The sequence below is a fragment of the Carettochelys insculpta genome, chromosome 8 (genome assembly GCF_033958435.1).
Source record: "Carettochelys insculpta isolate YL-2023 chromosome 8, ASM3395843v1, whole genome shotgun sequence".
NCBI lineage: Eukaryota > Metazoa > Chordata > Testudines > Carettochelyidae > Carettochelys > Carettochelys insculpta.
In genome coordinates this window covers 5933206-5957912 of record NC_134144.1, presented here as the reverse complement: position 1 = coordinate 5957912, position 24707 = coordinate 5933206, and the positions used below count along the sequence as shown (strand labels likewise).

The 24707-nt window shown below is 45.5% G+C and overlaps 1 protein-coding gene across 2 annotated transcripts in view; it reads left to right on the top strand.

Annotated features, from left to right (window-relative positions):
• Positions 1-24707, top strand: part of VWC2L (von Willebrand factor C domain containing 2 like) — a 98475-nt gene that overhangs the window by 60262 nt on the left and 13506 nt on the right. The window contains exon 3 of one of the 2 annotated variants that reach the window (XM_075000815.1): positions 6928-7026. The exons of the other annotated variant lie outside the window; for it this stretch is intronic. Coding sequence (XP_074856916.1) covers positions 6928-7007 — 80 coding nt within the window. The 3' untranslated portion in view covers positions 7008-7026. Of the gene's footprint in view, positions 1-6927; positions 7027-24707 lie in introns of those variants that run through there. 2 annotated transcript variants of the gene reach the window in all.

Genomic DNA, 24707 nt, shown 5'->3' with positions numbered 1-24707 from the left:
AAGTGTGGCAGGGTTCTCAGGTGTGTTGAATACCTCAGAGAAGCATTCTTCTCCCTTTTCAGAGAAGTCTCTGCAGTTCACAAGGGCTAAATCCCTGCATTTAGTCCCTTCTTAGGCACTTTGCTGCTACCCAATCGAATCTTCAGCCCCCAGGCCTACCTTTACAGTGGCAGTGATGATACCTAATAGGCCAAGCTTGGAGCTGCCAGGGCTAGCCATTAGAAAATGCCCAGGAGAGGGGTGTGAGATAGGCCCAACCCCCCCAAAGGCAGTTAAGCATCTAAGTTAGGCACAGCTGGGAACTGGCCTAAAGTAGGTCTGCCCTTAGCTGCAGACAAAACAAGGAGGAGAAGCTGGTTGTGCTTCCCAGCTACCCTCTAGCTCAGGGGTTAGACCGCTCACCTGTAGTGCAAATCAAGCAGAGAGCAGACCTCCTGCATCCCAGTCAAGTGCTTTAACTTCTGAGCTATAAGGGGGAGAGGGCTCTTCCTCAGTCCCTCAGGAGTGTCCTAAAGCAGCCTCTGAGGCCCCACAGATGAGGTAGGTGGGGCAGGATCCTGTGAGGGACTAGGCATGGAGCAGCTTCCACACATCAGGATTTCGGCAGCTTTGCACATGGCCCGCCTCAGCCATTGTGGCCTTTGGGTTACTTCACCAGAGGCGACCTGGGTCCAAGGGAATCTTGGCGTACCTGCAGAATGAGGCAGAAGCTGGTAGTTGATAGTTTTGAGGATCTAACTTATGGATTTAGGTGAGTAAGCACGTAAATCCTATTGTGATCTAGCCCCAAAATGTTTATGCTGCATGATTACACAGGCCTGTATCCAGGGCACTGCAGAGGTGTGAAGGGTGCAAACACCCTCCCCACCCCCCATGTCCAGTTTTTCTCCATTCCGTCCTGCTGTGCTGTGCAGGGGGAGCCTGCAGGGCATGATGCAGGAACCCAAAGCACCCTGGGAGCTGTAGTTCCTTGGCCAGAGAGCTGGCCCCGGAGTAGGGAAGGGACTACATTTCCCAGCATTCCATTAGCCACTAGAAACCGGACAGGGAGATGGGCAAGGAAATATTGTTTTTCACTTACAATGTTACAGCAAGATCCCAGAAGGTAATTTCTATAAAACCTTTATTACTGTATAATTTTTTAGTATGTTACAACAAAATCCATTTACCAATCACTGTTTCCACTCAAATTCTCCATTAACCTCTTGTATGCACAGTTAGTGCATGGCTATTTTGAACTCCTTTATATTTTAAAAAAATTGTGGTCCACGTTTTATAAAAAAGCACACACACCTAGAAATTCCTGCCTAGGGGCCTGGTACAGAGGCATGAATATGAAATATTTTTGCATCGCCCCTGGTCTTAATTTTGTGTCTATTTTTTTCTGTACTGTTTTCCGTTCTAGCTCCTATCCAGCTTTCTTTGGGGAGTTACATGACTCAACAGTGCTGACACAAAGGGATTAGTAGGACTGCCCCAACAATTAACCAGAAAACACAGGGACTACCAGTTCAGGTTTAATCCTGAAAGGCCACGTGAGGCTGGTTAAGGAAGCCAGAGTCTGGGGCAAAACCACACAGAAGAGCCAGATAACAGCAGCTTTACTGCACTGGCATGTGGGTTGTTAAATGCTGCAAGCTGCAAGTAGTCTGAGCCTCACTGCTGGGGCTGATTGTTGAAGGACCAGCAGGTGGAAAACCTTGGCTGGCAAACCCCAATTTCAATTCTGAGGACTAGGTGCCTGAAGGGGGTTTATTCAGTGGTGCAGTGCCTAGGATTTAGGCTCGGGCTTCTTAGACAGTGGAAGGTCAAGCACTTTAAAAGGGAATTCACAGAAACCAGCAGCTTGAACTAGCAATGGGAAAAGCAGATGATTGTGGTTTAAGCCACCCACCCCCACCTCTGAAAATGACTTAGGCACCTAACCCTGGAATGGGAAAGGCGCTTCCTTCTGCTTGGGATTCCCAGCTGTGAATTGTCTCCTGGAATTAGGTGTCTAAGCCAGATCAGCCCTTTCTTGCTGAAAGAAGATGCAAGGGTGACTCTGCTGCCTATGCCACTGTGTTTAGGACCTTCACCCAGGATGGGGGTGACATGGGTTCAAATCCCCCCTCTCTTTCTTGGTAGCTGGGGTGTGAGGCAGTCAGGCTCTGGGAGCCTCCATGATGGGACTCTGGAAGTAAGAGACAGGGAGGGGTAGTTGTTTGTGGGCTCCCTGACTTGAAGCAGCTTGTGGGGCTTTCCATAAGTCCACCAGCTGACATTTAGGTGACTTTGCCAGCAAAAACTTGGATGCCTGCACAATTTAGGCACCTAATGTATTTGTCAGCAGCAGAACAGGAGCTTTGGGGATTTACATGTTGGACCGAAGCTGGTTGTCTAAATCCCACTGGCGATCTGATCCCAGGTTTCAGTGTCTGGTATATTCTCAGCACATCCGTTGCCAGCTTGAGGAAGAAGGAAGAAATTTGTTTAACCCTTGAGAAAGAAGCACCTGTGACAGATTATTGCTTTCTTACAGGCAGTCCTGCCCCTTGAGTCGTCCTTGTGGCAGTAATTCTGCACCTTGTTCATACCCAATGCATTATTTCAGACATTTGCCCTTAACCAAAGCGTGTGAAATGCACCTGTCGGCACACCTGTGTCTTTAATAAAGCCAGATCCATTTCATTTTATTGCATAATTTGCAGTGGTCCTTTTCTGGTTAAAAAGATCCTTTCCCAGGGTTCTGGTGTTTATTATTATCTCATTTTCTTCCCCATATTGAAATTGCTGGAGTCTCCAGAGCAGAGTTATAACAAAACAACAACGACTCAGCAGAATCACTCAAGTCCTGTGGGCTCCAGCCTCCGAGCCCTTCTAAATATTGTACCTCTGCAGTTTCTTTGAGCAGAAGCAGCAGCAGCAGCCAATGTGAAAATCAGAACAATCCCATTTGTTGGTGGAGACTTTACTGCAGTGCAGTGATTCCTGTTCCAAGGAGAGGGAACACCAGAGATACCAGGATACATTTTTCTTCCCCCAGTGCATTAAATGTGGATTGTGGTGGTGTGCTTTGCCTTTCATCCTGTCACGATGCAGTCGTGCTCAAAGTACAAAAGTATATTCTGCAAGGGGGTGGCACAATTTGAGTGGTCCCACCACAGCGCAGACCAGGAGAGGCGGAGAAGAGAAAAAAGAGCAGCAAAAACTGCCCTGCATCCCTCCAACACCTGCCCCCTTTGTGGTAAGACCTGCGGCTCCAGGACTGGGCTGCTCAGCCATCAATGGACTCACAAGTAGGAGGGTGACATGAAGATGTCCTGCTCGTTATCGAGTGACCACCAAGAGAAAAGCGACAATCAGCACTGTGGCTGCATGAGTGTAAAATTGTGATTTCACTGTAAAATCAAACTAGATTAGGAACTGAACTGAGGAGAGGAAACATCTTTTATTTTTTAGGATAAAAGTTTCCACTCCCATGGAAGCAGATGAGAGTCTGTGCACTGGGAGCTGCTCAGGCACAAAGGAAATGCAAAAACGGTCAGCACGGAGTGTTGCATTTTGGATAAATACCTGTGTAGCATCCAGGGTATACAAAGGAATGAGATGGGATAATGCTGTCTAAAAATCCAACCAATTTTGGCTGTAACACTGTCATGCCTGCCTCTCCTAGAGCTGGCAACATACTACCCAGCCCAAGAACACCATTGGTGTGGTCTCCCTGCAGGAGGAAGAGTGCTTCCCAGCTTGGATAGAAGATGCAGGTGTATCTGACCTAGCAGACTATGAATAACAGGATAACACAACAGTGGCTTGAGCTAACAGTGCAGGCACATGCCCTTCTGTCCAGGCGGCTTTGTACTCAGCTGGCTTGTGGCCATGCTGCTATTTTTAGCTCACTAGCTCAAGCAGATGTAGCATGTGTCTGCCTGCTTATAGTGGGAAGCACACACGCAGCTGCAGTGTAGACACATCCTTGGTGTCAATTTCTATTCTCCCAGCCTTCTCAAACCACATGCTTCTGCCATCCACCTAATGAGAATGAGAATCCCCGTTGCCCTGTTTTTTCTCAGGTTTGCCTCATTGCAAAAGGCCCTCTTTAAATAAACGCCACTCGCTTGTTGAGATTTCCAGCACCCATATGATTAAAAGGCCAACCTTGCCTATGCAGTTCCCCTGGAGGTGAGTTGGAGTTGCATGTGCTTGGGCCTGGAGTGCCAAGTCATATCTAATACCAAGGCCAAATTTTGTCCATTAGTGTTGGAAACCACCTTGGTGGCCCATGGGACTTCTGTAGTCAAAACATAATGTTGCTCTAATTTGAACACAAATCTATATTTTTTAATTTGAAGCTGAAATTTGAGGGAATTCCCTGAATCAAATAGGGTGGATGATTCTGATCTGACACAAGAGTAAAGAGCAGCATGCACATTTACATGAACTAAATCTCAATAGCCAGTGAAGAGGATTACGAACATAAGGTCCAATCCAACCAGCAACTGGGTTTTGCCAACAAGCTGATGAATTGAGAGCACTTAACTTCTTGGAGGACTGGCTTGTAGGACCCAAACATGCCTTCCTCCTTCAGACTCAAAACAAAACACAGGAAATCACTGAACCAAGCAGGATCTTAAACTCATCTCAAAAGCCCAGTAAGTCTAGTTCAAAGGCTTATGCCACCAACTTTAAACTCAGAGTTGCTCTGAGTTGAGCACCATTACAGCTTGTATCATCAAAGTGAGCAAAATATTTGCAGTGAAATTAAAACTGTGAGTATAACTGAGTTCTGTTTCAAAGGCCTACTTGCTTGCACTTCGTTTACAGATAAACATCAGCTTTGAATGCAGATACTTCCATGCCAAATGTCATGGCTTCTTATGACTGAATTACCATTTTTTGTGACATTTTAGGAAAATGCACAAATTTGGGGGGTGTGGGGTGAAAGCAAGCAAAATTAATTTGCAGTAAATTTCTCTGGCCTTCTTGTTTGAACTGTTTCTGGAAATTAGCACAGACTTAGACCTCTAATCAGGAAGATGTTCATAGTCAAGATTGCCCATAAGCATGGACAATCTTGAATACGAATTTCCGCTGAAGCATGTGCTGAAATATTATCTTGAACAAGGATGGATTTAAGCACATGATTTAGTGCTCTCCTAATTGTGGTCATAATTAACAGAGCTGATTTATAGGGAACTTTCTTCCTGCCTTTTGCTAGAGTTGGTGGATAACACCACAACACTTGCTAGCAAACATATGTCCCTCTTTGGCCAGGACTACACTGGACATTAAAGCTGATTGTAGCAATGCAATTCTAGCTATGGCAGTTGCATAGCCGGAATCGACTTATCTACAATCCTCACAGAGGGAGGCTGACAGGAGAAACTCTCCCATCAACCTCCCTTACTCCTCATGATATTGAGAAGTACAGGGGTTGACTGCTGACCACAGGTAGTTTGATTTTATGCTTCCCTAATAGGCATGCGGAATTGAACCCCAGAAGATCGACCCTATCCATGGCGATATTCCATGTAGTGAAGACATACCCTTTGGGATGTATATGTTGCTGTTGAGCCATTACTTGGTAGGAAAAAAGTTCTGCTAGAGCGAAAGGCTGTCCTGCAATAAAGAGAGGGGATTCCAAAAATGGAAACCCCAATACTTGGTTACCAAGTATAGTGCATATAGTGCAAGTATAGTCAGGAATAATTAGGGTCACTGATTAGAACCAAACAAGCTGGAGAGACTGCTATGCTGGAGCTGATCATACAGTAATATGACAGGTAGACATCTGACTACACAACCAGGTTTGTGTTTACATGAGTGGCATTCCTTTGCCATGTTACCTCAGACTCGATGCTCCGGAACTGTCCAGGGAAAGGAATTTAGAGATGTAGTTCACAACTGATCTGTTTTAAATGCCAGAAGCAGCACTCTGCTTTAACTTCCTGTTGGATTAATATGTATTCTGCATGCGCATCTCAGATCAAAATTTCCACAGGCAGAAGCCATCCTTCCTAAACAGAGTGATTTTAAATTGCATCTATAGATCTTCTTTGTACCAAAACATTTCTGGTTTGGTATCCAGTGCTGCATGCATTTATGTCTGCTCATCAAATTAAGTAACTGTGTCATCAATAAAAAACAGTAATGCAGTATATTCCCTGAGGATGCCTTCCTGTCGCTGATTTGTTTGGGGACTGTTGTGCTTGATTAAAAATGATAACAAGCTATTCGTAATCTAAGTTTGATGCAAAGCAGCTAAGGTTAAATCAATCTGTGTCAGTGGAAGGCAGATCATCATTTGTGAAATGCCGGCTTACTCCTGATGTTTATTATGCGGTGGACTTTTGAGACTGCTTGGGCGAATCACCATTGATGTGCCTCAGTCTAGCATCTGTTTCATAAACGTTTCATCAGAATATCTACGGCCAAGAAGCAGAGGAACAGCCTATGAAAACTGTTGGCATTCAGGGCTAGACTCCAGACATGGGATAACTACAGTATTCCAGTGAAATGAAAGCAGTTCCCTTGCAGTGTGGTTCATGGACATCTGACTGACTCATCGCACTCCATACAGTCTATGTCCTCAGAACATTTTAATTAACTTGCTCTTCTTAGACTAGGCATCACTGACTCCATTGTGGTTTGCTGTCATGTGGTTATTGAGAGTATAATATGGCTTATTTAGCTTAATTCTCATAAGAATGGCCATACTTGGTCAGAACAATGGTTTGTCTAGCCCAGTATCCTGACTTCTGACAGTAGACAGTCCCAGATTCTTCAAAGGGAATGAACAGAGCAGGGTAATGATCAAAAGATCCATCCTGTTGTCCAATCTTAGGTTTAGGAACACCTGAAGCGTGGGATTGTGTCCTTGATGCTCTTGGCTGGTAGCCAGTGATGGAGCTACCCTTCATGAATTTAATTCTTTTTTTAATCCAGGTATACTTTTGGCCGACACAACATCCTCTGGCAAAGAGTTCCACAGGTTGACTATGTGCTGTGTGAAGAAGTGCTTCTGAACATTTGTTCTAAAACCTGCTGCGTATTGATTTCATCAGGTGACCTCTAGTTCTTATGTGAAGGGGTAAATCCCCCTTCCTGATTCCCTTTCTCCTCATGGTTCATGACTGTGAGACTTCTATCGTGTCCCCTCTCAGCACCCTTTGTCCTCTCTTTTCTAAAGCAATGGCTATCCTGCCACATACATCAGCACAGCTTGCATTGCTCAGGGACATGAATATTCTACCTGCCTGAGCAACATAAGTTACACCAGCATAAGAGCTAGCATGACAGCGCTGTGACTGCACAGCACTTCTCTCACCAGTACAGTTACTGCCGCTTGCGGTGAGTTAATTATATTTAGGGGTGAACGCCATCCCGTCAGCACAGAGTGGCCACAGTAGAGCTCATACAGTGATACAGCGGCATCAGTACCGCAGTGAGATGCTAAGCTCTTGAGAGATAGTCCAAGCTGAACACTCCTGGTCTTTTTAACCTTTTGTCATAGGAAGACTGTTCCATGTCCCTGACTTTTTTTATTGCCTTTCTCCATACCATTTCCAATCCTTTCTGAGAGGTAACAGAGAGGGAGCCGTGCTAGGCTATAGACTATCAAAACAATTGACTGCATTTTTTTTTCCCTGAGAGGGTTGACCAGAGCTGCATGCAGTATTCAAGATGTGGGCATACTCTGGATTCATGTAGAGGCATTCTGATATATTCTGGCTTATCTATCCCTGTCCTAATGGTTCCTAACATTTGTTCACTTTTTTTGATTGCACAATGAGCAGATGTTTTCAGAGAACCGTGCACGGTAGTGCCAAAAGCTTTAAATGGTAACAGCCAATATGAATCCAGTCATTTTACGCACACAGTTGGGATTGCTTTTCAAAACGCATTACTTTGCATTTATCAGTGTTGAATTTCATCTGCCATTTTCTTGCCCAGTGACCCAGTTTTCTGAGAATCCTTTTGAATCTTGCCAGTCAGCCTTGGACTTAATACAAATATACAAAACTTACCATCTCACTGTTTACCTCCTTTTCCAGGTCATTTGTGAGAGTATTGAACAGCATTGGTCTGGGTACAGATCCTTGGAGGATCCTGATATCTACTTCACCCCACTGTGCAACCTGACAGTTCATTACTAACCAAATACTGATCCATTCCTCTTATCCCTTTACACTGCCAGAGTGGTACAAGGAGGCCTTAGAGTAAAGGAAAATTGGGGCCATGGTGTTCGTTAGCTGTCCTCAAACTGCAGTGTTGTGTGGTGTTGCTATTCTGGACCCAATGCAGCTCCTGTGTAAGTCAGTGGAAAGAGTCCCTTTGATTTGAATGTGAATTGGACTGAACTGCCTCTTAAGCTATGTCTACACTAGCCAAGAAGATTGACCAGCTCAGGGTAGATCTTTCAGGGTTCAGTTTCACACACCTAGTAGGGAAGTGCAAAATTGATCTCTTGGGGGTCATAGTCGACCCCTCTACTCCTAGTGAGACACAAGGAGTAAGGGAGGTTGATGGGAGAGTTTCTCTTGCTGACCTTGCTCAGTAGGGACAGCCAATTTAGCCAAGCCCAGAAAGGTCGATTTTTAGATATGCAATTGCTGTAGCTAGAATTGCACATCCACGGTCGACTTACTTTGCCTAGTGTAAATGTAGCCTTAATGATTTACTGCTTAATTTGAGTGCACAACTTGGATTTCAAATAGATAAGGAAACCACAAATAATTCTTTTACTTAGAGATAATAACTCTTACGTAGCAGCTTCTTTGGTTGCCCTGCAAAATAAATGATGATAAGAAGATCTCAGAAGTAAATTGAGAGAGCTTCAGCAATACTGATAAAATAGTCTTATTAGAAGTGGAATTACTGGCGAAGAGGGAAAACAACTTCAGATTAGTTTGTGGAGATTTATTTAGTTCTGCTGATGCCAATATCCTCTGTTAGTTTATTACCTGGAGCACCGGGCAGTCAAGTGAAACATCCCTACTAATTGCCATAAGCTTTAGCATTGGTCTGTTGTGTTTTGTCTAGAAGGGAACATGAAAAAGACAAAACAAAAGGCATTGTTCTGCACCTGCTGGTTATGTACCTAGACACAAAATGGGTATAAAATCCTGCCAGTCTGATTTTTGGACCCAATTTTGCCCTGATCACACAAGGTGGGTCAGCGGTACAGCAGGCCTTAATCTTTATGATGGACTGGGTGGGGCAGGAAACAGGTAGTGAGGTACTAAATGTTTTAGCTCCAGATCACTAAGATGAATGTGACTCAAATTAGAATCATAGAACACTAGAACTGGAAGGGACCTCAACAGATCATCCAGTCCAATCCATCCCTCATGTTAGGACCAGGCTCCATCTGTGTCACCCCTGTTAGATATTTATCCATGCTGTTCCTAAATATCTCCAAGGATGGAGATTTTTTAACCACCCTAGGCAATTTATTCCAGTACTTAACCACCCTGCCAGTTACGAATTTTTCCCTAATGTCCCACCTAAACCTCCCTTGATGCAATTTAAGCCTGCTATAGGAGCAGCTAAAATCCATTACCAAGTGATGGCCTGTTCAGTATGTGTTTGGAGTTTCAAATGTTAGCAAAGACAGAATGTTACCTAAAACCAGCATTGTTTTTGTCTTCAGGTAGTGTCTTTTCTTAGCTCTGTCAGCAGAGAGGCCAAGGATCAAACAGGCATGGAAGTGAACCTTGTGGAGAGCTTACAGCAAATCAGGAAATGTTGGCATGGCTTCCACTTGTCTACGTTCTTCCTATTCCATAGATGAAAAGAAAATTGAGATTAAAGGTGGTTGGGAAATTATTCATCCCTTTCCATCCTTCCTGCAAAAAAATATATATAGCCCTCAAAATTGCTTGGGATTTTATCAAAACAACAATTTCAGTTGCTTGTAAAAGTTTTCAATTTGAGATTGGACGGGTGATAAATCCTGAAAAAAAGATGAAAAATGGAATTTTTTGCAAAAATTTCAGTTCTGTCATTACTTTGTCATTATTTGGCAAAAAAAAAAGGGGGGGGGGCTCTAGCCACACTAGGGCATGATAACGAGGTTGACTGACATTGTGCTAGCCTTCCCTCTCCTCTAGCCTTCTCCTCTCTATATGGTGATGTAGCAACTAATAACGACCTGTGGCACATGTATATATTTTCAGTTATCAAAACCAGATACAATGTTACTTCTTTATTGCTATGATACCTGATTAAATTGCTTCATTTTGTTTTTGCGGTGTTTGTTGCTGTTTGGGTTTTTTTGGGTTTTGTTTTTTGGCCTGGCAAAAAATTTTTGAAGCAGCTCTTCATAGGTTATAAAATATTATTGTTTAGTGTTCCATGGCCTTAAAATGTTTAAGAATCACTGAGCTAGAAGCCAGGGCTTCACTGTGCTAGGGGCTGTACAAACACATGACAAAGATGTGGTCCCTTCCCTGGAAGAGCTTACATTCGAAGAGTGAGGTGAGAGGCACCAGTGACTGCAATACACAGACTTGGAGAGCCCTGGGTATCTGTATTAAGCACTGTGCTCTCACATGGCATTTTTTTCATCCATAGATAGCCAAGCACTTCACAGGGTCATGTTCCACTTTTACAGGTGGGGACACTGAGGCACGGAGCTGGGCCCAAAGTTGCCTAGCAAGCCAGTGGCTGAGTCAGAACTGAAACTGGAGGGCTGATCTGTGGAACAAGTTGTGAGTGCAGTGCACTAGCTTCATAAAGCCCAAATACTTCCTGTTTTGGGATTCTATTCTTCTCTGGACTTTCGGCCAATTGGCATGGTACTGAAGTTGGGCTCACCAGGCTGTAATTGCCAGGATTGCGCCTGGAGCCTTTCCAGGCAGGTAGTGTAGTGGCTGATTTATGGGGTCAGTGACACACCCATTACTAGAGCAGCAATTCATATTGGAGGTCCTGCAGAACTCTTAGGTGAATCCCATTTGGTCCTCATGACTTACTACTGTTGGATGATTTTTTCCAAACCCTTCTCTAAGGACCCTTCACGCTGGGACAGGGCCTTGGATTTTTCACCTAAAGAGAATGACTCCAGAGGGGCAATCTGCCTCACATTGTCTGTGGTGAATACCAAGGCAGAGAATTCATTTAGCTTCTCTGCACCAGCCTTTACTTTCCCTTCTGCACCTCAATAAACCAGTGACTCCACAGTTTTTTTGGGCTGGTTTCCTGCTGCTTACGTACTTTTAAAAAAAATGGGTTTTTTTTTGTCTTTTGTTCCTGCAATTCTGTTTTGGCCTGCCTAACTATTTTTGTACATTTGACTTGCCAGAGTTTAGGCTCTTTTCTAGCTTCCTTGGTAAGGTTGACTCCTAATTTTTAAAAGATCCCATTACAGGTTGAACATCACTCACCCAGCACCCTGGGCACCTGGCTGGTGCCCGGCAAGAGAAGTTGCCAGACCACGGGAGGTTAATGTAGTCCAGCACATTATTAACACGGCCACTGCTTAATGGGCTCTGAGAAGACATTTAGGGGTAAATTGCAGCTAAATAACAGCACAGAGCACTGAGAACCAGGACTGGTGGCTGGGAACAAACTTTAGGGGACTACGGGAAAGTTGGCCAGACCCATGATAAGTGGTCATCCAACTAAAATCGTGCCAGATTATGGATATTGCAGGGCAAAAGAGTTCTGGATTAGAGAGGTTCAAGCTTTATGTCTAATAGCCTCTCTTCAAATATTGTTTAGCCAGCTGGCTTTTTTTCCGGTCCTTATCAATGGTGCCAAGAGCAGCCACAGGCCAGGGACAAAGTGAGAAGGCAGCGCAGCTCCCCACCTCTGGAAGGGGTGGGACCAAGGTTGGAAGGGGAGGGGCTTAGGGCAATCAGCCCTCCCCTGACACACACCCTCCCTCAGAGCTATAGGCAGAGTGGCAGCACAGCACTCGGTAGCATTTCAAAGCCCCCCACTTCCCCCTCCCTCAATCCCCAGCAGGCCTGGTCCTCATACTGGTTTTTCTATCGTTATTTTGGGTAAGCGTTTAGTTTTACACCTCTAGTATCGTGATTTTTTTTAAATTTCCATGTAACTTTCAGATATTTCTCTCATGGCGCTTCCTCTCAGTTTCCATTTAACAAGCTTCCTTATTTGTGTACAGTTCCCCTTTATGAAGTGAAATGTGCCTGTGGAGCATTTCTGTAGCATTGTCCCCCATACCCGGACAAAGATGTCAGAGGAAATTGTGTTACGGTTGCTATGACCAAGCAGTTCAGCTGTATTCTCCTCTTAAATAAGGTCCTGTGTTCCACTTTGGTATAAATCAGGGACAAGCTGCTCCAAGAAGCAGTCATTGAGGGTGTCTAGAAATATTATCTCTGCATCCCTGTCATGAGGTGACAGACTCAGGCAGGGATAGCTGAATTCTCCCATTGTTATTAGGTTTTCCGTTCCTGTAGCCTCTCTAATCTCCCTTAACGTTTCATCATTTCAGTCACCATCCTATTGCTGCGCACTTACCAGTCACAAATGGGTTTTCTAGGCATCAAGATTCTATTGCACAGCTTGATTTATTTCAGAGATTTACTTGATTTGACTCTGCTTTCTTTCACACAGTCCTCTTCCCCAACCGGCACAACCTACTCTGTCATTCCTGTGTATTTGGTATCCTGGTATTACTGGTTTCAGAGGAGTAGCCGTGTTAGTCTGTTTCAGTAAAAACAACAAGCAATCCTGAACCCCCTTAAAGTTTAAGGCTATGTCTCCACTAGCCAGGAAGATCGATCCATTCAGGGTTGATGTTCCAGGATTCGGTTTTGCACACCTGGTAGAGACAAATGAAATCGACCTCTCAGGGGTAGCATTTGACCCCTGTAGTCCTCGTGAGACACGAGGAGCAAGGGAGGTCAACAAGAGAAACTCTCCCATCAACTTTCTTCAGGAAGGACAGCTGGGTAAGCCGAGTGCAGATACGCCGATTCTAGCTATGCAGTTGCTGTAGCTAGAATTGCATATGGGCCGTCGACTTCCTTTGCCTAGTGTGGACATAGCCTAATAGATTTGTTCAGGTATAAGCTTTTTGGGGGCTGGACCCCACTTCACCAGATGCATCACTGATGCAGTACTAGAGAAGTATCCATATTAGTCTGTACCCGCAAAAACAACGAGAAGTCCTGTGGCACCTTACCGACTAACAGACTTTTTGGAGCATGTGCTTTCGTGGGCAAAGACCCACTTCATCAGATGTAACTGTGTCCTATTGAATGGCATCAGAGAAAATGTGATAGAATTATGCCTGTTGTGTCAATATCCTCAGTTCATACCAGGCACGCTAATTCAGTCATCTTAGTATTTAGATTTCTAGCATTTATTCACAAGCACTTGTAAGATTGGTCAATATTTAGCAGTCTGCCTTCCTGTGATGTGATTGAATGGGACTCTCTTTCATTTCACTCTTCTCCCTTCCAACTTGCATTTCATGAAGTTATAACCTCTCCTGTTTACTGGGGGATCCTCTTTAATAAATCCTCCCCTAACTGGTGTCTCTGTCTCCACCCTGACAAGTATCAGAGAGGTGGCCGTGTTAGTCTGTAGCTTCGAGAACAACAAGAAGTCTTGTGGCACCTTATAGCCTAACAGATATTTTGGAGCATAAGCTTTTGTGGGCAAAGACCCGCTTCATCCCACGAAAGCTTATGCTCCAACATATTTGTTAGTCTATAAGGTGCCACAAGACTTCTTGTTGTCGCCACCCTGTTCTCCTCTGAACCTAGCAGCCTCATTTAAAAACTCTAAATCCTTCTTAATTTTCTATGCCAGCAGTCTGGGTCTGTTCTGGTTTAGATGGAGCCTGTCCTGGCTACATAGGCTCTTCCTTTCTCCAGAGGGTATCTGGGTCTGAATACACTTAAAATCCCTCCCCCACACCCTTCATCTCATCCCTGCATTAAGATCCTACAGCTCTACCTGTCCAGCTGGCCCAGTGTACGGTATCTGAAGCATTTCAAGGAATGCTACAGTAGAAGTCCTGGACTTTAGTCACCTAAGTTTGCCCTCCCAGACCCTTCTCCTGTGTTTGCCTGTGTCACTGGTACCTACATGTACTATGACCACGAGACCCTCCCCAGCACTGCACATAAGCCAGTCTGGATGTCTCAACATGGGAGATTCGCTTCTACACACATAAACTTCCCACCTTGCAACCAGTTTCCCATGCAGTTCTCCCAGTCACTGCAAACACAGCTGTTTATATTACTGATTGAATTCCCCCGATTGTTACCTATCTCTTCTAATGACCTGGCTCCTATCACTCAGAGGTGTCCTCAGTGTGACAGGGTATCAGAACATCGTCTAGAAAATGGTGGAGAGGGCTTCCCTGCATGCCACTTTGATGTTCTCTTTCCCTGAGACTGATCCTTCTCAGCAACACGGGGACTGTCAAACTGAGGGCTGGGAATGCTCTATTGTGTCTCTGAAGCTCTCATTTATGTACCTCTGCCTCTCTCAGCTCCTCCAGTTCAGCTGCTCTGGTCTCCAGAGACCATATTTGGCCATGAGTTCCTTGCTCATGGCTGGGGCAAGAGTAGTGCCTGCAGAGCTTCCTGCCACCATGGGGACATGCAGAGACATGCCAGCAACTGGCTTGCTTCTGGGAGTGGGATGAGGCTAACAGCCACTGTTGCAGTTTGGGGGACTCCCAACGATGGTGCCAGGTGACCTTATCACATGACCTTGCAGTGTCAAAGCAATCATGGGGCAAGGTTTATTTGCGAGGGCCACGGGAAGGAACTCCTGGGAAGATGGGAGATCCATGTCTTTGAAGACTCATTGTCTTTTCCTAATGGCCTATCAAGGCTAATTACTTACACTCTGGGGGGTGCATTTCGACGTATACCCACACAGTTGTAATTGTTACCTCGTCAATACGTCTAACTTCAGATGCAGAAATAATACATGTGTACAAATTAGATAAACACATGCAGTACATCCTAACCTTTCCATTGATATCTCACAAGACCCAGATTGACTGCAAAGTTTCTTACAATGTGATTTGCATGAAGAATATGGGGTGTAGCATCCCAGGGCAATGCATGAAATACTTAAAGCAATTCAAACTGACTTTTTAGAGGTCTAAGATGAACCTAGACCCTGAAGATAGACATGTTGCTTCCTCTCCTCTCCCTTTATCTTAATCTCCTTTACTTACTTCGTGTATGATGATGAACCTGGTATTTTGGTGTATTTAGAAAAATGATTAAACATCAGGTTTTGAGGTTTTTTTGGTTGTTGTGTTTGCTTTTTTGTTGTTTTTTGTTTGATTTTGGGTTTTTTCATTGTTTGTGGGCTATTTGTTTTTACTTTGATTTCTTTTTTTTTCTATCAGCACCATAGAACCCTAAAGTATTATTTTTAAGGCCGACCTGTAGGTAGGCAGCCTTGTCTTAATCAGCTGACTTCTGAATGCCTCGCTTTGGCCCTGAAGCTGATTTTGTCTTTAAGTTTTGGTACCCTGGGGGGAAGCCAAACCTCCTTCACTGTTTTGACAAGTTAATCCAGGACACAACTTGCAATTATTTCTTACACTCTGAACTGGCAATAAATACTTGTTTGAAGTGCTGTATGAATAGCATGAAGAGAAAGGAATTAACATCTGAAAAGCTTGTGCAAGATCATCATATCTAAACTGCGTGATCATACAGAAAGAAGGTCCATTAGAATGGTTAGAAACCAGATTCTGATATCCATAATTACAATGATTAACAACTCGATCTGTCAGTAGTGCTCCTGGCATTCATGGGTCTTCTTGTGCCGTAACATCTTATTCAGTGTGAGTCAAGGCAATAGAATCTGGCTGGTGATGCATCCCCCTGGGCAGAGCAGGGACTTTGAAATGCTCTACCCTGTGAGGTACGTGATATGGGGGGAAGTCTGCACTGCAGGGTGCAGCATTCATATCTTCCGCTGATTTCTCAGATCCCCTGCAGAAAAATAGGGGAGCAGAGAAACCTTGGGTAAGTTTCTTGGTAGATGTTTCTGTAACTTTTGGTTTTTAGGAACAGGGTTGTTAATCCTAAGCCAACCCCTTTTGCTTCAGGGAGAGGTGATCAAATATGTCTGGTCTCTGCTCTTTGACCTGACCAGTTTGGGTGACCCTTCCAGGAGCCGTAGCTTCAAATCAAGCTCCAGACATTCATAAACAGATGCCTGAGGTTCATCCTTCACATCAAATGGCAAGATTGGGTCACAGGCGAGGAGCTGTGGAGCAGAGCAGGACAAGAACCACTTAACTTACCAATCAAGAGAAGAAAGTGGGGATGGCAGGGCCACATTCTCAGAAAACCATCATCCAGCAGAGTCCATCAAGCTCTCACGTGGAACCTTCATGGAAAATGCAAAAGAAGAAGACCTCAGACAACCTGGAGAAGACCTACTGAGATTGAAGGACAAGTGGGGTACTCCTGGAGTCAGCTAGGGGTTTTGTCCCAAGACACAGTGAAGTGGAGGAGTCTTTTCTTGATGACCTATGCTCCACCTGGAGTACAAGGGTTTAAGTCAAGCATGTCAAAGAAACCTGTGGGGAACACCTCTGCTGCAGCAGCTCAGGCATATCTTCTGGTAGCAGCCAGCAGCACAGAGCAGATCACTCAGTGGGCTGTGAGGCGGCTGGGCATGTGTGAGTGCGCGTGCATGTGTCTAGCGCCAAGTTAAGGAGGTGGGGGCTGGATGACGGCCTGCGTTTGAATGAGTGAGAGAGACTCACCCTCTCCCTTGCCTTGCTGTAGCATGAAGGCCCAGGGCTGTGTGAAGCAGGCTCTGTCCCTGAGGCAGAGCAGAAACATGACAAATAAAAAGATGGTCTGCTAATGTTTGTTAATTGTTCCCATTCTTAATCAATTAAGGCTCCTTTACCTTGCCAGAGTGGTGTAAAAGAGCCTTATTGTAAATGGAGCCTCCACTTAGGAAGGTCTGTAACAGAGAATAAGCCGTGCTAGTCTATACACTATCAAAACAAAAAGCAGTCAAGTAGCACTTTAAAGACTAGCAAAATAGTTTATGTGCTTGGTTTTTTTTTGGTTTGGTTTGGTTTTTTTTTCCTCTGCCAGAGATGCACAATGGGTTTAGATTACAGACCTGTGTGACTTTCTTGTGTGAAAGTCTGAGCAATTAAAAGTGACATTCCACTTTGCAGAGCACCAAACACCCACCAAAAGGTAATTTATATGAAAATCTGGGATTATAAATGGAGTGTAGAAAATTATTGACTATGGATTAGTAAATTAACTTTTGGGTAATTAGGAAATGCTGAGCAGTTATTGTGATTTTTTTGCTGTATTATAGACTAAATAGATTATCAAAATATGTAAAACTGGCATCATATTGCAATATTTTGACAAATAAAATATTCCAAATGTTGCTTTTTTGTTGCAGAATTTAGCCATTTGTATGCAGAATCCCTCATGTTTGGCACAGAATTCTCCCAGAAATAAGCTTATCCATGTATTTAGACAACACCTCCTGAAACACAAACCCTCAGAGAGGTTGACTGTAGAGTTCCTGAATTGTTTGACAACTGGAAAGGCTTTGAGAAAAGTAGCTGTCGGTGAGGTTGCCTGGCAAAAATGATGACTGCAATAGGAAAGAACAGAGAATGGAAATTCAGTGAGAATGTGCATCAACTTAATTGCTTTGCTCTTTATTTTCTAGCATGGTTTGGCTGGATTCTCGTGCATTTAAGAGCATTGATCGATTCTATGGCCAACCTTTGTGATGCACTAGTATTGAGGCTGGCCAGCAACGGAGTGAGCTGGGATATGTTGATTGGTTCTTATTTTAGCACTGAGCCCTTGTGCTGAGGAACAGACAGGGAAGCTCTATTTTAGCCTCCTTTCATTGAGAGGCTTCAAAGGTATGTCAGTGCCATGCAACATGGACAGCTGTGCAATGTGGTTGGACAATTTTTTGCAGGTCCAAATAGTGTGTGAATTTAGCATGGGTGTAAATGTAAATGACCAAGCCAGGTACAAGGCCACTGGGAATCAGGCACAAGGTATTTAAAGATATCACATAATGTTGGGATGCTTTGTTGTCTTCGCAGTTACTCGGTAACAAGTAGAATATCTTCATCTCACCCTCCAATTTGTGAGTCTGTTGATGGCTGATCAGCTCGATTCTGCAGCTGCAGGTCTTATCACAGAAGGGGCCAGAGCTGGTAGCCACTGAAGGGGTGTGGGGCAGTTTTTTCCACTCTTTTCTTCTTCTCCACCTCTCCTCGTCTGCATTGTGCCGGGACCTCTCAAACTCTGCCACTCCTCACAAATTATCACTCTGCACTGGGGACCGTCCAGGGCAAAGTTCTCCCAAGTGTTGACACCAATGCTTCACTTCTTCATGTGTGCCTTCAGCATGTCCTTAAACTGCTTCCACTGGCCCACAACCTCCTCCGTCCTTCCTCCAACTCAAAGCTTTGTTGTAATCATTCCACAAATGGGGAAACAGAGGCACACCAGCTTCTCCATTGTCTTGCAAGGGCCACCGGTTTTCTCAAGTTGAATTGGGTGTTACAATGTGTGGATAACAAGTGCCTGGCGTAGTAAGTACTCTCTTTTATTCTCTGAGAAAACAAGACAATGCATACGCAAGGCTATGGTGGCAAAGTTAGGAATAGAAGAATAGAATCCCAACTTGGTTCTGCCTTCAGATCTTGCGTCTATGCCCTGGATAATTTCTTTCATGGGCCATAGTCATTATTTCAGGCACCCTTGTGAGAAATTAAGCAGACTTACTGTGAATGCATAAATATTAACAGAGCTGGGGGAACGATTTGTAATGAATAATTTATTTTACAAGTTTCAACTCTGTCTTGCTTTGTGGATTGGCCGCAATCAAATTGACACCCCCCACCCCCACACACGTATTTGTGTGTACACTTTTTCACTATAGTTTGTTTTTGTTCTGTTCTTACTGAATAGTCCTTGTTGGGCATGTAAGCTGTTTGGACTGGACATGCAGGTCATATACTATTATTTTGGTCCCCGAGTTGGATTCTCACATAACAAAGAATGAGGTTTCTCGTGTGAATATTTCTGGCTAGGAAACCTGCATTCCCTTTCTGAGAAGGTTGTGCCATACTTGTGAGAAGCTCTTTCCATTTCAGCAAATATTTCTGTTAGAATATTCACACCCCACAAACTCGGACAGCAAATTTGTAAAGACGTTTGAATGTCTGCTAAGGGGAATGAAAACACTCTAAAGACTAGCTAAATAGTTTTAGATGGTGAGCTTTCGTGGGGCAGACCTACTTCTTCAGATCTGGAAATTCTGACTTTTTGATATTCAGGGGAATGTTTGTCCTATCTACCCAGCTCTGAATAGTATGGAACAACGGAGAGGTTAATTGCCTCTATCAAAAACAAGCCAGCACTTGCTTATGAAAAAAGCAGCCTTTTAGCACCTTAAAGACTCACAGTTTTATTTCATTTATTTTAACCCTTTTCTGGCTATACAGTGTAACTTCCACTCCTGGGGAATGTGGCACATTATTTGGAAAACAGAAGAAATATGGCTCACCATACTTACTGGGTGTCAGGGAATTGGCCAGAACCAACCAACATGAGATAAATACTACAGTATCTGTATTCTCTGCCTCCTAACACAAGATGCACCGCTGGGATTAGACAGTGACCTGAATTAATTTGGAGATGTTAGCTGCGGGTGGGGGGAAACAGCCCACACTGCTGGGTGTGAAGACTAGCCTAGCGAGGGAAAATTTAAGGCCATATTGTGACTTTTTTTCTCACCAGAAAAGTACTTTTATTGAATGGAACCTTATTCCACGAGTAGCTCCACCTAACACTTGATCTACACTGGCAAAGTAAGTCAATTTCAGATACACAATTTTAGCTACGGCAGTTGCGTAGCCGGAATCAACTTGTCTGAAATCAACTTACCTGGCCGTCCTCCCCGAGGGAGTTCGACGGGAAAGTTTCTCCCATCAACCTCCCTTACTCCTCGCGATAGCAGAACTTCTCGTAGTTCAGGCTATAATCAGAGTCAACAAGCAGGTCACAAACTGCCTTAAGTATTTCCTGCCTACTCACAAGCTTTAATGTTTTGTTTTCTTGTACTGCAGCATTCTGTCACACATCCAAGGCTAAGCTCTGTGTAACCCACACACCTCCTGAGGAATACCCCAGCAAAGCCATCGCTTCCAACGGGCTTGCTGGAGACATAACGGAGAGCTGAATGGAGTTCTCAGGCTTACTCACCACTGCATCATTTGGCACTGAATTGCTAAGATGTACGAAACGTCAGCACGAGGCCATATGCTCAGTGTCAGGAAGAAAATTAAACCACACGCTCCCTGCTACTTGTTTGCTTTAGTCAGTCCTTGCAAGATGCTGTTGCATTCTTATGTGTTATCCCACATCTCAATAACACCGTAGCAGGAAGTCAGACACAGTCGTAATTTACGCTAAAAGTACCTCCATGGCAGTGAGGTTGGATGCTTCTCTGGCATTTTGTTTTCAGCACAGGTGCTGATTGAGGATCGTAAAGAAGGCATGGATGGCTCAGGTTATGGGGCATTCCGAATGTTAGCTCAGCAATCAAATGCAAAATGATGTTTGGTTTCTAACTCCTTTCAATCAGTGTTCAACTAGGAGTGTAAAACTCTGCCAGAGAGTCCCGTGGCATTCGCATTCATTAATCTACCTCGTGTTTGCCAATGTTATTTGGCCACAGAATCCTTTTAAATTTGAAAGAATTTTGGGGAACCCCATTCCTAGGCTCCATCCCTTCAGCCCCCAAACTTCCACCCCATCTTCAGGCTTTACCCACCTCAGCCCCCAAACCCACCCCACATCCCCAAGCTTTACCCCCCCATCCTGCAACCCACCCCCCCATCCCCAAGATTAACCCGCCTCAGCCCCAAACCAGCCCTGGCACTATCCCATCCATAGCTCTGGCTGGGTAGCCTACGCCAGGCAGCCACATGCACCCAGCAGAAGGAAGGCTGGTGTGGAGGTGTTCCATTGGAGCCCACCCATGCCCACCATAGTGATGTGGCCACTTGGGTAGCAGCACAAGTGAGGGGCTCTGTGCAGCTCCCTGCCCTGCTGCCACTGAAACAATGGAATTAAATTAAGTTGGTTTAATGGCTGGATCCCTCCTGCTGCCCTGCTGGCCGTTAAACCAATTAAATTTAGCTCTACTGCTTCAGCAGCAGCAGGGCAGGGAGCTGCAGAGGAGTTAGCTATTGTAAAGGAATTTTCTCACAGAACCCTTATTTTCACCCGGGGTTCCGTGAAATAGATGGCTAGGGATGGTGATAGATGGCTTTCAGGGATGGTCTAGAAAGTGCTTGGTCCTGCCATGAGGGCAGGGGGCTGGACTCGATGGCCTCTCGAGGTCCCTTCCAGTCCTACTCTTCTATGATTCTATGAAACACCATTTGGGAAACACTGGTCTACGTTCTTGTTAATGGAGCAGACCCACAGCTGGTGTAAACCTGGCGACTGACACCAGATGAGGGTCTGACCCACTCTGTTTTGGGCCTTTGATTGCTCCTCTGTCCCCATGGATTTAAATGCCTTGCTAAGAGCTTGATTACAATGGGCCCTTACACATGAGCCTGGAGGGAGGAGCCATCTACCTGTTGCACACAACGTAAACATATAGGAATTGCTCAGCTGAGTCAGAACCAGGTGTGACAGACCCCCCCGCTCCCCACATGCTTTATGGAAATTGGGTTATGAATATAAATGTGCATAACTCAGAGATGCTTTGGACAAAATGTGTCTTGTAATTGATCATTTTGAACTGTATAACCTGCTGGATTTGTAAATCCTGTTTTTGTGCATGTATCGTTTTTATAGTCGACATTATAAGTATCATCTACCAGCAACTTTCAAGTACCTAAAAGGATGATAACAGGGAGGAGGGAGAAAAATTATTCTGCTTAGCCTCTGAGGCTAGGACAAGGAGAAATGGACTTAAACTGCAGCAAGGGAGGTTTAGGTTGGACATTAGCAAAAAATTCCTATCTGGCAGGGTGGTTAAACACTGGAATGAATTGCCTGGGGTGGTTGTAGAATCTCCATCACTGGAGATATTTAAGAACAGGTTACATAAGTATCTCACAGGGATGGTCTAGATGGTGCTTGGTCCTGCAGTGAGGGCAGGATGGATGACCTCTTGAGGTTCCATCCAGTTCTAGTGTTCTATCATTGTGATCCAATTGTCTGTCTCTGGGAAGACCTCAGCAGGAGGCGTGGCTACCCTATTGTGAGAGTGTGGCTTGGAAGGGGACAGCAGTACTTAGCTGACAAAGCACCTTTAATGGAGGCCAATCCACGTCTGAAGAACTTTGCCCTCTAAATTCAGGCCAGCAAGTAGGCAACTTCTGATTGGGTAAAAAGGACAGGGACAGGTGACATCACTCCCGTGACAGTCTCCATCTTGGAGCATACTTTTGTCCAAAGAGAACAATAGAATTCCCTCCGCATGGAAAGGTCTGAGGAGGGCCCTGGGGTTCCTCCATCTCTGGTCTCTAGCCTGCCTTGGAAATTGCCTGGCACAGCTCAAGGAGAAACAGAGGTGTTTTTTAGCAGAGTGCAGTCACACTGGGGTCCATCCAGTCCAGACTCCTGTTTCTGGCAGTGGGCAGAGCCAGCGGCGTCCGAGGAAGGCTGTGCTTCTCTGGAAAGTTAAGCTCAGCCCTCAGAGGAGTGAAGGGACTGCACCAACAGTGCACTTCCAGAATGGGGTCGTATCCCTCCAGAGAGAGCGGGGCAGACAGAGAAGAGCCCAGTTCTCTGCCCATGCGCCTGGAGCTCAGCACAGCGTTCACAGCCCTACCACTGCCTGAAGGCTCCAGGGAAAGTTCGTCTGTCTCTCTAAGGCCTCGTTTACACTAGGAAGGTAAGTCAATTGCAGATATGCAAGTCTAGCTACGGCAATTGCGTTGCTAGAATCAACTTATCTGCACTCGGCTTACCTGGCCGGCCTCACTAAAGAAGGTGATTGGGAGAGTTTCTCCAATCAACCTCCTTTACTCCTCGCGATAACGAGGAGTACAGGGGTTGACACACAATTGGTCAATTTCATGTGTCTCCACCACATGTGTGAAATCGAACCCTAGAAGACCCTGAGCAGGTCGATCTTCAGGGTAAAGTAGATATAGCCCAAGTTCCCACAGGGATATAGGGCCCAATCCTTGCTGCTGAGCATAGCGCTTCGTATTACTCCCAGATGGTAGCAAGGGTTTGCTGGTGCCAGCCCTTCAGGAGTGTTCCCTGTAAGCTGAGCACTTGGGCGGCTGCTCGCCAGAGAGTCAGGTGCTGCCCAGTTGATTAGCAGAGTTCTCCCAGCCAGCAGCATGTATTTCCATGGTGGCGCACATCTGCACAGGTCTGGGTGCACGTTTCGAAATTTATCCTGCCCATGGTTAGAAAAAAATTGAGGGAACATTCCCTGTTGGCTTTGGCTCTCTGCACCCTCCTCCAGCATTCTGTTCCAGTTGCCTTCGAACGGGAGATCTGTGATACATATCATGAGAAATGCTGTCTTGCCGCTCCTTGTGGTTTTCATTGCCAGGTTCGCCATAAGTCCCTGTTTTTCTTAGAGCCTCCGCTTCACAGAGCTTGTCAGCAGTATACGTTGGGGCGTAGTGGTGGCGCTTATCTTTCGAATAGTCAGCGAATAAAGGTTGCCCAACACAAAGCCTAGTCGAGCTCGATTTGATCCGCCACCGATTAAAAGACTTTATTTTTGCCTTGTAATCCGGGCATTGATTTACAGACTGCCATTCCTCCAGTGACTATCGCAAATCCACCTACTGCTCCCGGTTTTCCCTTTGTGTCACCGCATGCATAAACATACAGGTCCCTAGAAAGCTGCTCAGTGACTACCCAGCTTTCAGGGCTGGAAGTCCCACTTGCTCCAAGCAGGTTGCTGTTGGGACACTGTGCTTTGCTGCCAATCGGCCCCTTGTTTGGGCACATTACATCACAAATGAGGAGCTTCGCCCTTCCTGAGGAGGGGCAGAGGCGTTAGTCAGGTCCTTGGCACATCAGTGAAGCTCAGTGCTTGGTAGGATTCCCGCTATTGAATTTATACTGTGGCTGCTACAGTGCAAGGCTGCTGCAAATACATGGCCCACTGGATATGTGGCCCACTTCACTTCAGAGCAGCTGCATTGTGCTTCCAGTTCCTTGTCCCCTCCCCTTGCTCACACGAGACCCAGCCCCGTGCACACTGTCCTCCAATCGGTTCCCTCCAAGAGCTGCTCCTCTCTGGCCGTCCTTCCCAAGCCTGCCCCAGTTTCCAGAGGGCGGAGTGGTGCAGCCGTTAACTAGAGTGCCTGGAATCCAGCCAGGCCGCGGAGTCCCGGCAGATGCACGCCCCAGCTGCAGCCAGTGCTGCCTCGCTGGCAGAATGAAACTAACCATTAGTCAATGTCCCTGCTGTGCAAAGAGCGCTGTGGGAGGGGAGCGGCTGGGCAGGGAGACAGGGTGGGAGGAGGGAAGCAGACCCTGAGGAAAGCAGGAGAGGCACATGGAAGCAGCAGGGGGGTGGAGGTTGGGGGGGAGGCAGGGTGACCAGATGCCTCATTTTGAAAGGGACAGTCTCCGATTCAAGCCCCCCTGCAGGTGTCCCTATTTTTTTTTTCTTCAAGAGGAGCAAATTGTCCTGTATTTTCTCTCGTTCCCTCCCATCGGTGCAGGTGGGGCCTGCTGCTGGCCCCCCTCCCCAGC